This window comes from Canis lupus, chromosome 35 (genome assembly GCF_003254725.2).
Source record: "Canis lupus dingo isolate Sandy chromosome 35, ASM325472v2, whole genome shotgun sequence".
Lineage (NCBI taxonomy): Eukaryota > Metazoa > Chordata > Mammalia > Carnivora > Canidae > Canis > Canis lupus.
The window spans coordinates 25,801,369-25,812,566 of record NC_064277.1 but is presented as its reverse complement, the minus strand read 5'-3'; the positions used below and the strand labels follow the sequence as shown (position 1 = coordinate 25,812,566).

General features: G+C 46.6%; 1 protein-coding gene across 1 annotated transcript; it reads left to right on the top strand.

Moving 5' to 3' along the window:
- The first annotated feature begins 679 nt into the window (after window positions 1–679).
- On the top strand, window positions 680–11,198 carry GPX6 (glutathione peroxidase 6). The gene is made up of 6 exons (XM_035710657.2): window positions 680–836; window positions 970–1,108; window positions 4,137–4,290; window positions 8,094–8,211; window positions 8,709–8,808; window positions 10,272–11,198. Exons 2-6 carry the CDS (start codon window positions 1,022–1,024, stop codon window positions 10,476–10,478), a joined length of 666 nt encoding a protein of 221 aa, XP_035566550.1. The 5' UTR covers window positions 680–836; window positions 970–1,021; the 3' UTR covers window positions 10,479–11,198.

Sequence of the window (11,198 nt, the reverse complement as noted above, 5' to 3'; positions counted from 1 at the left end):
TTGGGAAGGGGAGGTGGGAGGGGGGATGGGGTGACTGACTGGGTGATGGGCACTGAGGGGGGCACTTGATGGCATGAGCACTGGGTGTTATATGTTGGCAAATCGAACTCCAATAAAAAAAATATACAAAAAAAAAAAAAAAGGAAAGAGTTATCGCCTTAATTCACAAGGAGCTTAGCAAAGCTGAGCCGCCCGCAGGGAGCCGCTAAGGGAGGGGGGTGGGGGCAGGAGGGTGGGAGCGACCACTCTGTACCCCTTCGCCGATTCCCTTTCCAACAGCTTTCCACTTGCTTCCCGTTAGGGCCTCAGAACAGCGTTCTGGAGCAGGCAAGGCAGAGGTGACTGCAGGGCTTTCCAGAGAACGAGAAACTCCAGCCCGTGCCCTCTGGACTCAGCTTGGGGCTCTGTTCCCCAGGGCGGCCCCGCTGCGGAGGTGCCCCTCAGCTGTGCCACCTGCACGCACTAGCTCCTGTGTCCCCCTCAGCTGTGCCACCTGCACGCACTAGTCCTGTCCAGGAGACACGGTGCCTCCAAGGCGTCTGAGACCCTCAGGCCCCGCGGCTGGACCTCATCATCAGGAAACACAGTGAGTGAGTGACGGAGTCTGAGGGGCTGAGGGGCGGGTTGGAGGATTAGTGTCTCGAGCTTGACTGCATGGAAACCACGTGACGCTCTTGTTTTTAAAAAGCAGATTCTGATTCTGGCTTTACCTCCTGGACGCGGAGCGAGCACCCGGGGGTCCCAGTCCCTTGGAGGCTGGGCCCAGCGCTTCTGACCCCAAGGAGCGAGGCCTCCCGCGCTACTCGCCAGGAGAACTCGCGGGGCGACAGGTGCAGGTGCAGGTGGCCTCCCGGATGCACTGGGGGCGGGGGGGGGGGGGGGGGGGGGGAGCGAGGGGGGCTCAGGTATGTGCACGCGCGTGCACTGCTCTGCGATTGGAGGACACCTCTCCACTCCCATCCCCACCAGGGCTTCAAAAGTGACTGGGCCCGGGACGCACCTGGACCCGCGCGCACCAGCCATGGTCCCGCAACTCTGGGCCTCGGCTCTTCTCCCGCTGCTCCTGGCCGGCCTCGCGCAGCCCACCCAAAACACGCAAAAGATGAAGGTGAGTGTCCCACTGGGGAGCCAGCGCACTGCAGCACCTGGTGACCAGCCTAGCCTCCAGGGATGCGAGGAGTTCCCCCTCGTCCTCTCCAAGGCCTCTCCACGCCCTGCTCAGCAGGCCTGTGCACTGCTTCTTGGAGGCGCGCCCTGTGCCTTTAGGAAAACCTGAGTCCTGAGGCCCTTCAGGTGTGTGTCAGCGGGCCATACGCCTGGAGGAGGATTGCTAACATAAACCGGGGGAGGGGGGTGTTTATGTTACAAGAGTGAAGTTACACTAACTAGAGCAAAGTTATGGTAGCAACACGTTCGAGGAGGTTCTAGAGGGAACCTGGACCTCAGGAACCCTGCCTGGGGACAGCTGGCCGCAGCAGAGTCTGCCTCTTTCCTTTTCTGCAGTCACCACCCACCAAGTTTCTGATTCAGAGGGTCTCAGAGAACCAGGAACTTGCCTTTCTTTCTTTTTCTTTTTCTTTTTAAAATTCAAGTTAGTTAACATATAGTAACATAATAGTGACATAACAATGTAGTATTGGTTTCAGGAGCAGAATTTAGCGATTCATCAGTTGCATCTAACACCTGGTGCTCATCACAACAGGTGCCTCCTTCATGCCCATCACCCATCTAGCCCATCCTCCACCCACCTCCCCTGCAGCAACCCTCAATTTGTTCTCTTAACTAGGGAGTCTGTGAAGTTTTGCTTCCCTGTTTTTATCTATTTTTCCTTCCCCTCTCCTATGTCCATCTGTTTTTTTCTTAAATTTTACATATGAGTGAAATCATATATTTGTCTTTGACTTATTTTGCTTAACATAATACCCTCTAGTTCTGTCCATGTTTTGCAAATGGTAAGATTCCATTTTCTGATGGCTGAGTAATATTCCATTGTATATATAGACCACATCGTTTTTATCCATTCATCTGTTGATGGACATCTGGGGTCTTTCCACAGTTTGGCTATTGTGGACATTGCTGCTATGAACATTGGGGTGCAAGTGCCCCTTCAGACCACCTCATTTGTATCTTTGGAGTAAATACCCAGGAGTGCAATTGCTGGGTCATAGGGCAGGTCTATTTTTAACTCTATGAGGAACCTCCACACAGTTTTCCAGAGTGGCTGCACCAGCTTGCATTCCCACCAACAGTGCAAGAGGGTTCCTCTTTCTCCACATCCCCACCAACATCTGTCATTTCCTAAGTTGTTAATTCTAGCCATTCTGACCTGTGTAAGATAATATCTCGTTGTAGTTTTGATTTGTATTTCCCTGATGATGAGTGATGTCGAGCATTTTTTCATATTGTCTGTTAGCCATTTGTAGGTCTTCTTTAGAGAAGTGTCTCAGGAACTTGCATTCCTAATATGCCCTGGTGATACTTGTTCAGGTCCTCAAATCACTTTGAGTGCTCTGTTAATGGGTCCCTATGATGTGTAAGATGATGCATGAGAAATGCTCAAAGACCAACATTCGTGACACTATTTCCTTTTCAGAAATAATATAATAATAAAAGGCAACCTGTGAGAGGGCAGCCAGGTCTGTCAGCCACTACTGCCTGGCTAGGGTACAATTTCAGCTGTAGAAAACCATCTTGTGAACTAAAGGCTGCATTTTTGAATGTCTGGATCCCTTCAAGCTGGAGCAGAACTGATCTTGGAGTCGGAAAGACCCAGCCTTCCAGCCTAGTTTTCTTGGGATTTGGCATCCCAGCTTACAGGGTAGCATCCATGTGAGAGACACATGCTGGGTGTTGGGGAGCCCAGATCTAAGATAGCACAAAGGCAGGAGGCACACAGATGACAGCTCTTGCAATGATTTCCATGTGACTTTTTCTATTACGTAGTGAGAAGGACAAATAGAATTTTTTTTGGCATGGAGCCAAGTTGACCTAGGGGCATGGAGATGGCAGCTCCTCCAGCAGGGCTTTCCTAGGCTACTATTCCCGAATATTTGGAGCAATGTGTTTGTGCTCAGATGTGTAGGAATGTATGGACATCTTGCCTGGTGTCCTGATGGCAGATGCACAGACTCAGGAAACGAAAACAGTTTGTTGACCCTGCTCTCTTCAGGAGAGCTTGCCCACCGGCTGTTCCCTTACTGCTCCAGGCAAACTGTTATGGACTGAGATCCCTTGAAACTCACTTCCATTCATTCTACACTTCTCTGACTTTTGTGCACACCTCCAGGAGTGTGGAGCTCCTCAGAAAAAAGCATATTCCTTTCACGCCAGCTCCCATCTGCCTATTGGCCTTGGCATGTTTGCGGGCAGGAAGCTTCTTCCCGTTGCTTCCTGTCTCACTGTCCCTACCCAGGAGAAGTCAAGGCCACCTCTCCACAGTGTAGGGTACAAGAAAGGGTACCCAGGATGGGTTTCTCATCCCAGTGAGCAGCCCACTGGCAAAGCTCTGGGAAGGGCCTCCGTGGGATCCAGATGAGGAGCGTGTTCCTTGCCCTGTTCTGGGGGAAGGAAATTGCAGTTTAAGAACATCTAGATGAGACACTGATGTCAGATTACAAAGATCTCTTAAGAAAATATGAGAAGGGCTGGAGCAGTGGGAGCCTGGTGTCAGGATGCTGAGTGTCAGAGGGTGGAAGAGAGTTGTGTTAATCTTCCAGGGAAGGCAAGATCATCACAAAGTACTTGTCCTGCCACACACACACACACACACACACACACACACTTTTATAAGATTTTATTTTATTTTATTTTATTTTATTTTAAAGATTTTATTTTTTAAGTAATCTCTATGCTCAATGTGGGGCTTGAACTCACAACCCCAAGACCAAGAGTCGAATGCCTCACCAACTGAGCCAGCTGGGCACTCCCACAAAGAAAGGGTTTTAACTTACATAACACACATTCTAGTATTGGCCTCGCCATAACTAAAAATATTACTGGAAAAAAGTCTCTTCAGTTCTTAGAATTCCCAGGTATTACATGAAATATCTTTGAGCACTTTGGAGAAGCCACTGGATGCTGGGAGTTATTATTTATCTTATGATCACATCATTGTGGTTATTTTTGTTACATTCCAGGTGGATTGCTATAACGGGGTGATGGGCACCATCTATGAGTATGGAGCCCTCACCCTCAACAGTGAGGAGTACGTTCAGTTCAAGCAGTATGCCGGCAAGCATGTCCTCTTTGTCAATGTGGCCACCTACTGAGGCTTGACAGCTCAGTATCCTGGTAAGAGCTCATGTTTCAATTCTTTTGGAACTAGCTTTGTCAGATGGCCATATTCTAATTCCAGAGGTTTTCCTAATTTATTACTGAGAGGAGAGAGGTGGGGGGGTTAAGTGGTTGTGTGAATCTGTCCCCCTGAATCCTGTCACTCCTCTACTCCTTAGGAGGCCAAGAGAATCATCTTCAGATTTGAGAAATGAGATTCTCCCAAAGATTTAATCAAAGACCACCAGAACATATCTACCACTGAACAAGTAGTACTTGTTGTTCGATGCCCTGAGGGAGAACACATACTATAGGGAATCATGGGCTTTTCAGTAAGAAAGTGCTAGAAAGAACTTATTTGAGAATCTGGGCTTCTGTTAGGTACTTTGGGGAAGGATTCAAAGAATTGCTTTGCTCTGAATGGGCTGCTGTCAGGAAATGAAATGGGGACAATTCTGTGACCATGATTAAGATTTGTCTTAATAAATCATATCTACAAGGTCGGAGGAATAAAACAAGGCTAAAACTGTAGTTGGTAAAGAAGCAGAAGTCACTTATATTGGCAAGAATAGGGAGATGCATGGCCATTTTTGCAATCTGGACAAGGTCCCTGTTCTGTCTGTGTTGAGACATGATAATGGAGTGGTCTTGTTTTTGTCTTGATCCATCATGATCATGACATGACCATGATGCATGATGTTGATGTCCTGTGAGACTGTTGACAGAACACCACGCCCCAGCTGTGACCCCCTGCCCCCAGGCCCAAAAGGCTAGCTTCCAGGGTCTGCCTGTATCCTCCTCATTGGTGACTTCTGAGAACGACAGCAGATCTTTTGGAAAATGCTCTTGGGTTCCACAGTACCTCCATGTGATGGGGAGATGGAAACGTAGCTTTCTTATGGGTGGTCTTTGGTGTAATGGCTATTTGGAAAGATGCTCCATCTTTCCAAACCTGGCCCGACCTTCTGTGATAACTGAGGTGGATTTTCTTTGTGCACTTGTGGGGAAGAGTTTGGTTTCTCTGTTGATCCAGAAAAGGTTATTTAAAGTTTTAGATGGATTGAAGTAGAGATAAATACAGTTTCTGACAAGCCACAATTTTTCTGCTTGAGGCCGTGAGGGTGGACCCTCCATGAACCGAATTAGTGCTTTATAACAAGAAACCTCACAGAACCCCCTGGCCCTTGCACCTTGGGAGGACACAGTGAAAAGCCTACCATCTGCAACCTGGTAGAGGGCCTTTGCCAGAACTGCCCCATACTGGCACCATGATGTTGGACTTCCAGTCCCCAGAACTGTAAGAAATAAGTTCTTGTTGTTCATAAGGCCCCTGGTCTACAGTATTTTGTTATAGCAGCCTAAAAGGACTGATATAGAGGGGGCTGCTTGATTAGGCAAAAAGTATATTGAAATACCTCTTCCTTCAAAGAACAACAACAACAAAAAAAAAGGTTCACATTCACCAAAAGAATCTAAAGACTTTTTAAATTTAATGGTGAAATTGTGCTTCAAATGATACTCTCAAAAGTACAGATTATTAGGAAGAGAATTTCAGGATCACTTTAGATTTATTATTTTTATGGATAACCGTAGGAAAAACCTGAAAAGCTACAGACTAAATCTTTGCTTAATTTATATGAAATCTCACAGTTTAGTATCAGCAAGTAGGAATTTTCCTTCCTTTAAAGAGTTAAATCTGAAAATATTATAGTAAGTTTAAAAAGTTCTAATATATAGACAGCAGTTCCATGGAATGCAAATCTGCTTTTATTTTTATTTTTATTTTTATTTTTTTTTTTAAGATTTTATTTATTTATGATAGTCACACAGAGAGAGAGAGAGGCAGAGACACAGGCAGAGGGAGAAGCAGGCTCCATGCAGGGAGCCCGATGTGGGATTCGATCCCGGGTCTCCAGGATCGCGCCCTGGGCCAAAGGCAGGCGCCAAACCGCTGCGCCACCCAGGGATCCCGCAAATCTGCTTTTAAATCTGTTTTAATTGTTAATTTAAATTTGTCTTGAATAGGAAATATATTCACAACATTGAAAGTTTAAAAGAGGGATCCCTGAGTGGCGCAGCGGTTTGGCGCCTGCCTTTGGCCCAGGGCGTGATCTTGGAGACCCGGGATCGAATCCCACGTCGGGCTCCCTGCATGGAGCCTGCTTCTCCCTCTGCCTATGTCTCTGCCTCTCTCTCTCTCTCTCTCTCTCTCTCTCTCTCTCTGTGAATCATAAATAAATAAAATTAAAAAAAAAAAAGTTTAAAAGATACCGAAGGATTCAAGAGTAGAAACTTTCAGGGATCCATGGGTGGCTCAGTTGGTTGAGTGTCTGACATTTGATTTCAGCTCAGGCCTTGATCTCAGGGCTGTGAGTTCAAGTCCTATGGTTGGGCTCCATGTTAAAAAAAAAAAAAGTGAAAACTTCACATTTTTTCCTTTTGGATAACTACGATCATCAGTTTATGGTGCATATTTTCATAAATCTTTAATGTACATGCAAGCAAAAATCCCATATACACAAATACAACTGATCCTGCATCTTGCTTTTTCACATAATACAATACTCAAATGTTCACCTGTTCCAGTATGTGATGAGTTTCCTCATTTATTTGATGGCAGAGTTTTCTACTCCGTTGCTATGACATAACTTAGTAAACTAGTACATGAGAATTTTTAAAAGTGTTTCATTCTAATTTTACTCCAGATGGGGAAATTGAGAGAGTTGGAAGCATTTGCCAGAGGACTAGAAGCAGGGTCTGCTAAGTGTTTCTGCCATAGGAAGGACATGTTCTTAATGGTTAAGGAGGAAGGTGGGTGGATAATAAGTGAAGACATGCACAACACCAGGAAGGCTCTCTCACTTGAGAATTTTTTGGGGTGAGATCCTGGCAGGTGGAGCTGAGTCTGAGTGGGACTGGCTGGCATTGGTACTGGGAGCTGAGTGGAGCTGAAGATGGAAACACGGTACAGGTGTAGACGGACAAGGTAGAAACCCTCCTGGCAGTAGTAAAAGTGCAGTGGAGTTTGTAGCCTGGAATCCCAGTGAAGGTCCCAAGGAGATGGCATCAGTCAGATCACTAGAATTGACAAGACGGTAGAGAGTGCTCTGGAGCCAGACTCAGGTATTGGCTCCCTTCCACAGCTCCTAGGTGAGCATACCAAAAAGCGCTCCTGGGAGGATGCCTGGGGTGTCAGATGTGTCATCATGGGCCATAGTTGGGGGGAGGGGGGACATTTCCATTTATTTGCCTTTTCCTGAAAAATTTTTGATCGGTCAATCAATCCACTCCTAAGGTAGGTGGCAGTGGCATTCAAGTTTCAATTTCCTTCAGAATCAAGCAGAAACCCACCCCACCCCACAGGGCTACCCAATCTTTGTAGGAGCACCCCTACTGGATGGTGCAGTGCAGCTACATTGGAAACCACTGCACAAGAGGTATGTTCCTGGAAACCTGCATTCTGGCTTTTTGCTCTGCCTCTCAATCCCTGTAATCTTTTTTTTTTTTTAAGATTTTATTTACTTATTCATGATAGACATAGAGAGAGAGAGAGGCAGAGACACAGGCAGAGGGAGAAGCAGGCTCCACACCGGGAGCCCGACGCGGAACCCGATCCCAGGACCCCAGGATCATGCCCTGGGCTAAAGGCAGGCGCCAAACCACTGAGCCACCCAGGGATCCCCTCAATCTCTGTAATCTTGAATATTCCCCTTACAGTCCTCACTTTATTCATGTGATAAATGAATACATCCAGAGGTCTCTCACTGCTGAGGGTAGGGCTAGAGGCCATGCTACTCATGATGCTTGCTGTCTCCCTACAGAACTGAATGCACTGCAGGAGGAGCTGAAGTCTTTTGGTGTAGTTGTGTTGGGCTTTCCCTGCAACCAGTTTGGAAAACAAGAACCAGGAAAGAACTCAGAGATTCTTTCTGGGCTCAAGTGAGTACCTGCTTAGGACACTGCCTAGGCCCTGGCAGTGTTTCCCTTCCTCCTTCTGCCTGGAGGTTCTCCTCTTCTGGAAACTTCGAGGGCAGGGCAGGTGGTAGATCACAGGGTTCAAGAACATCATTGTGAGGCTTGCATGCAAACTTGCCCTGCTGGCAATGCTTAAGCATTCATTCTGCCTTGAGTTCCTTGACGGTAACACTAGGGGAATATCTACTGGAAAAGAAGCACAGGGCAAAGGAGGGAATGTGGGAAATAGAAATGAATCGGGAATCCTGACTGAAGAATAGTGCCCTCCAGTTTTCATGGAATTCTCTGTTGGCTCCATAAAGCATGAGGTCCTGGCCCCGAGAGACCCATTTCCTCACCTTCCCTGTCTTCCATCTCTCCCTCTTTATCTCTAACTTCCTTTTGTGATAGAGGTGTGGTGGCCATTACCATCCCTTTTTGTCCTAACTTGGACCCTCTTGGGGCCCTCTGGTTCATTGCAGGCATGTGCGTCCAGGTGGTGGCTTTGTCCCCAATTTTCAGCTCTTTGAGAAAGGGGATGTGAATGGAGAGAAAGAACAGAAGGTCTTTACCTTCCTGAAGGTGAGTGACTACATCTGCCCTGACCAGGTCAGGTAGGTAGAGGCACCCTGAAAGCCTGGGGCTCATTCCTAGGATTAAGGTTGCACTCCTTGGAAAGAAAAGCTCAGATAAGTTCAGGAATCGTGGCAATATCCATTGTGAGGCTTGAGCTTCAAGTATAGGAATCAGAACATGTGGCAGGTCTGATATGGACTGCCGCCCCCTACTGAATGACAATGTCTGTTCATTCGACCGTCAGCCATGGAAGCCCTCGTAGGTGTAAGGAGCTGTGCCATTCAGGGCACTCTCAAATATCCATGGGGCCCAGCTCCTCCCTGAGGGACCCCTATGCAATCAGGGTGACAGACATGGAGCATGTAGAGTGCCATGTGGTAATGTACATGTGGACCTGAAAGTCACAGCAAGTTTAGAGCTGCCGAAGACCACAGAAGCACTCCGGGTTCTCTGAGACCACTGGTTCCCGCTTGCTGGCCTGCCAAACAAATCTGGTCTCTGTTGAAATTTTCATCCATCCATGGCAAACTGAAATAAAAAAGACAATGTGGGGGGTTTTTGCAAAATTCCACTTATTGACTATAAAAAGACCATCATTAACTCTGATATTGAATTAATATTTAGTTAAATTGCACAAATTATCATTTGTGTTGCCCAAAAATGGTGATATGATTGATTTTATTTTCTTTAATCTAATACTTACAAATATGTTAATATTTAAATTTACAGTTATAGTTGGCTTTTGACTTTTCTTATTGTCTATTAAAATAAATGTTGGTTATTCTGCATTAATCTCAAAAAAAAAAAAATAGTTGCTGAACTTTTACCAGACTACAAAGCCCTAACTCTGGGAACCATTACTCTAAACCAAAGCATTTTTTTCAGCTAAGAAAACCAAAACTATAGAAATGACTTATCAAAGAAAATGGAAGATATTATTTTACTGAAGCACCATAATATAATCATGGGAGGGGCAGACAGGGAAAAGAGGAATATTTTCTGTTTATCATCATACTCTCTAGCTCTTGGTTGGTTGATTGCTGATGTTGCATTGAAATCCCTGTGGTTCACTGGGATCCCACCTGGTAGTTAATAAATTGAGACATATGATGGTGAGTAGACTCTCTAGGGTTGGGGATAAGACTCGACCACAGTCCTATAAAATGATGGTCTTTTTATAGTCAATAAGTGGAATTTTGCGAAAACCCCCCACATTGTCTTTTTTATTTCAATTTGCCATGGATGGATGAAAATTTCAACAAGGACCAGACTTGTGTGGCAGGCCAGCAAGCGGGAACCAGTGGTCTCAGAGAACCCGGAGTGCTTCTGTGGTCTTCGGCAGCTCTAAACTTGCTGTGACTTTCAGGTCCACATGTAGATTACCACATGGCACATGTGATCCATATGTAGATTACCACATGGCAGAAGCAGGGGGAAAAAAACTTCTCTTTTTCTTATCTCTGCTCCAGAACTCCTGCCCTCCAACCTCTGATCTTTTGGGCTCATCAAACCAGCTCTTCTGGGAGCCCATGAAAGTCCATGACATCCGCTGGAATTTTGAGAAGTTCCTGGTGGGGCCCGATGGGGTCCCTGTCATGCGCTGGTTCCACCAGGCTCCCGTCAGCACTGTCAAGGCAGACATCCTGGCCTACCTGAAACAGCTCAAAACCGAGTAGAACAGGCCGGAAAGCATCAGCCCCTTGCCCCACACCTAAGAAACATGGTGAACACTGGATCCATTTTACTTTACGTTCCTTCCCACTCGGCGTCCCAATGACCAAACCATCCCGTATTACCCGAGTACATGTGCACACCAGTGTCCATGTGCTCATATGTGTGTTTGAAAACACGGGAAAGAAAACCTTTCTCCCCAACTCTCTACTCCCAAAATATCAAGTTTTTCCGCTCCATTCCCAAGGAAAAGCATATTTCAGGGTAGATGGTTCGGACTACACAATATCCCTAAAAAGGCAATCCCCAGAAGTTCTGACTCCATCCTTTCTCCATCCTGAAGGTTTAAAGAAGCAGGAGCTGGTAGCACGACTCCCCAGGATCTCCTTCGCAGCCTTTCTCTCTTCCAAGATAAACCTGCGCTGTTAAACTCTTCCTCTCCCAAATAGGCCTTTGCTCCTCTGACACCCTGTAGTTCTCTGTAGGTGTTAGAGTGGAAGCCTGGCCTCATATGAAAGGAGGGCATCTCCATGATGGTGGGTTCCCAAGCCCCTGCGGTCGGACCCTACCAGAGCCTTCTTGGGTGCCTGTCCCTTTGTGCATTCAGGCCACGGCACCTGGGCAGGGATGTCTCTTCATTCTGAAGGATGGGCTTCCCCTCAGCCTGAGCTGCTCCACCTTTAAACTCCTTCTCATCACTGTCAAATAAAGAAAATTCTGCAGCA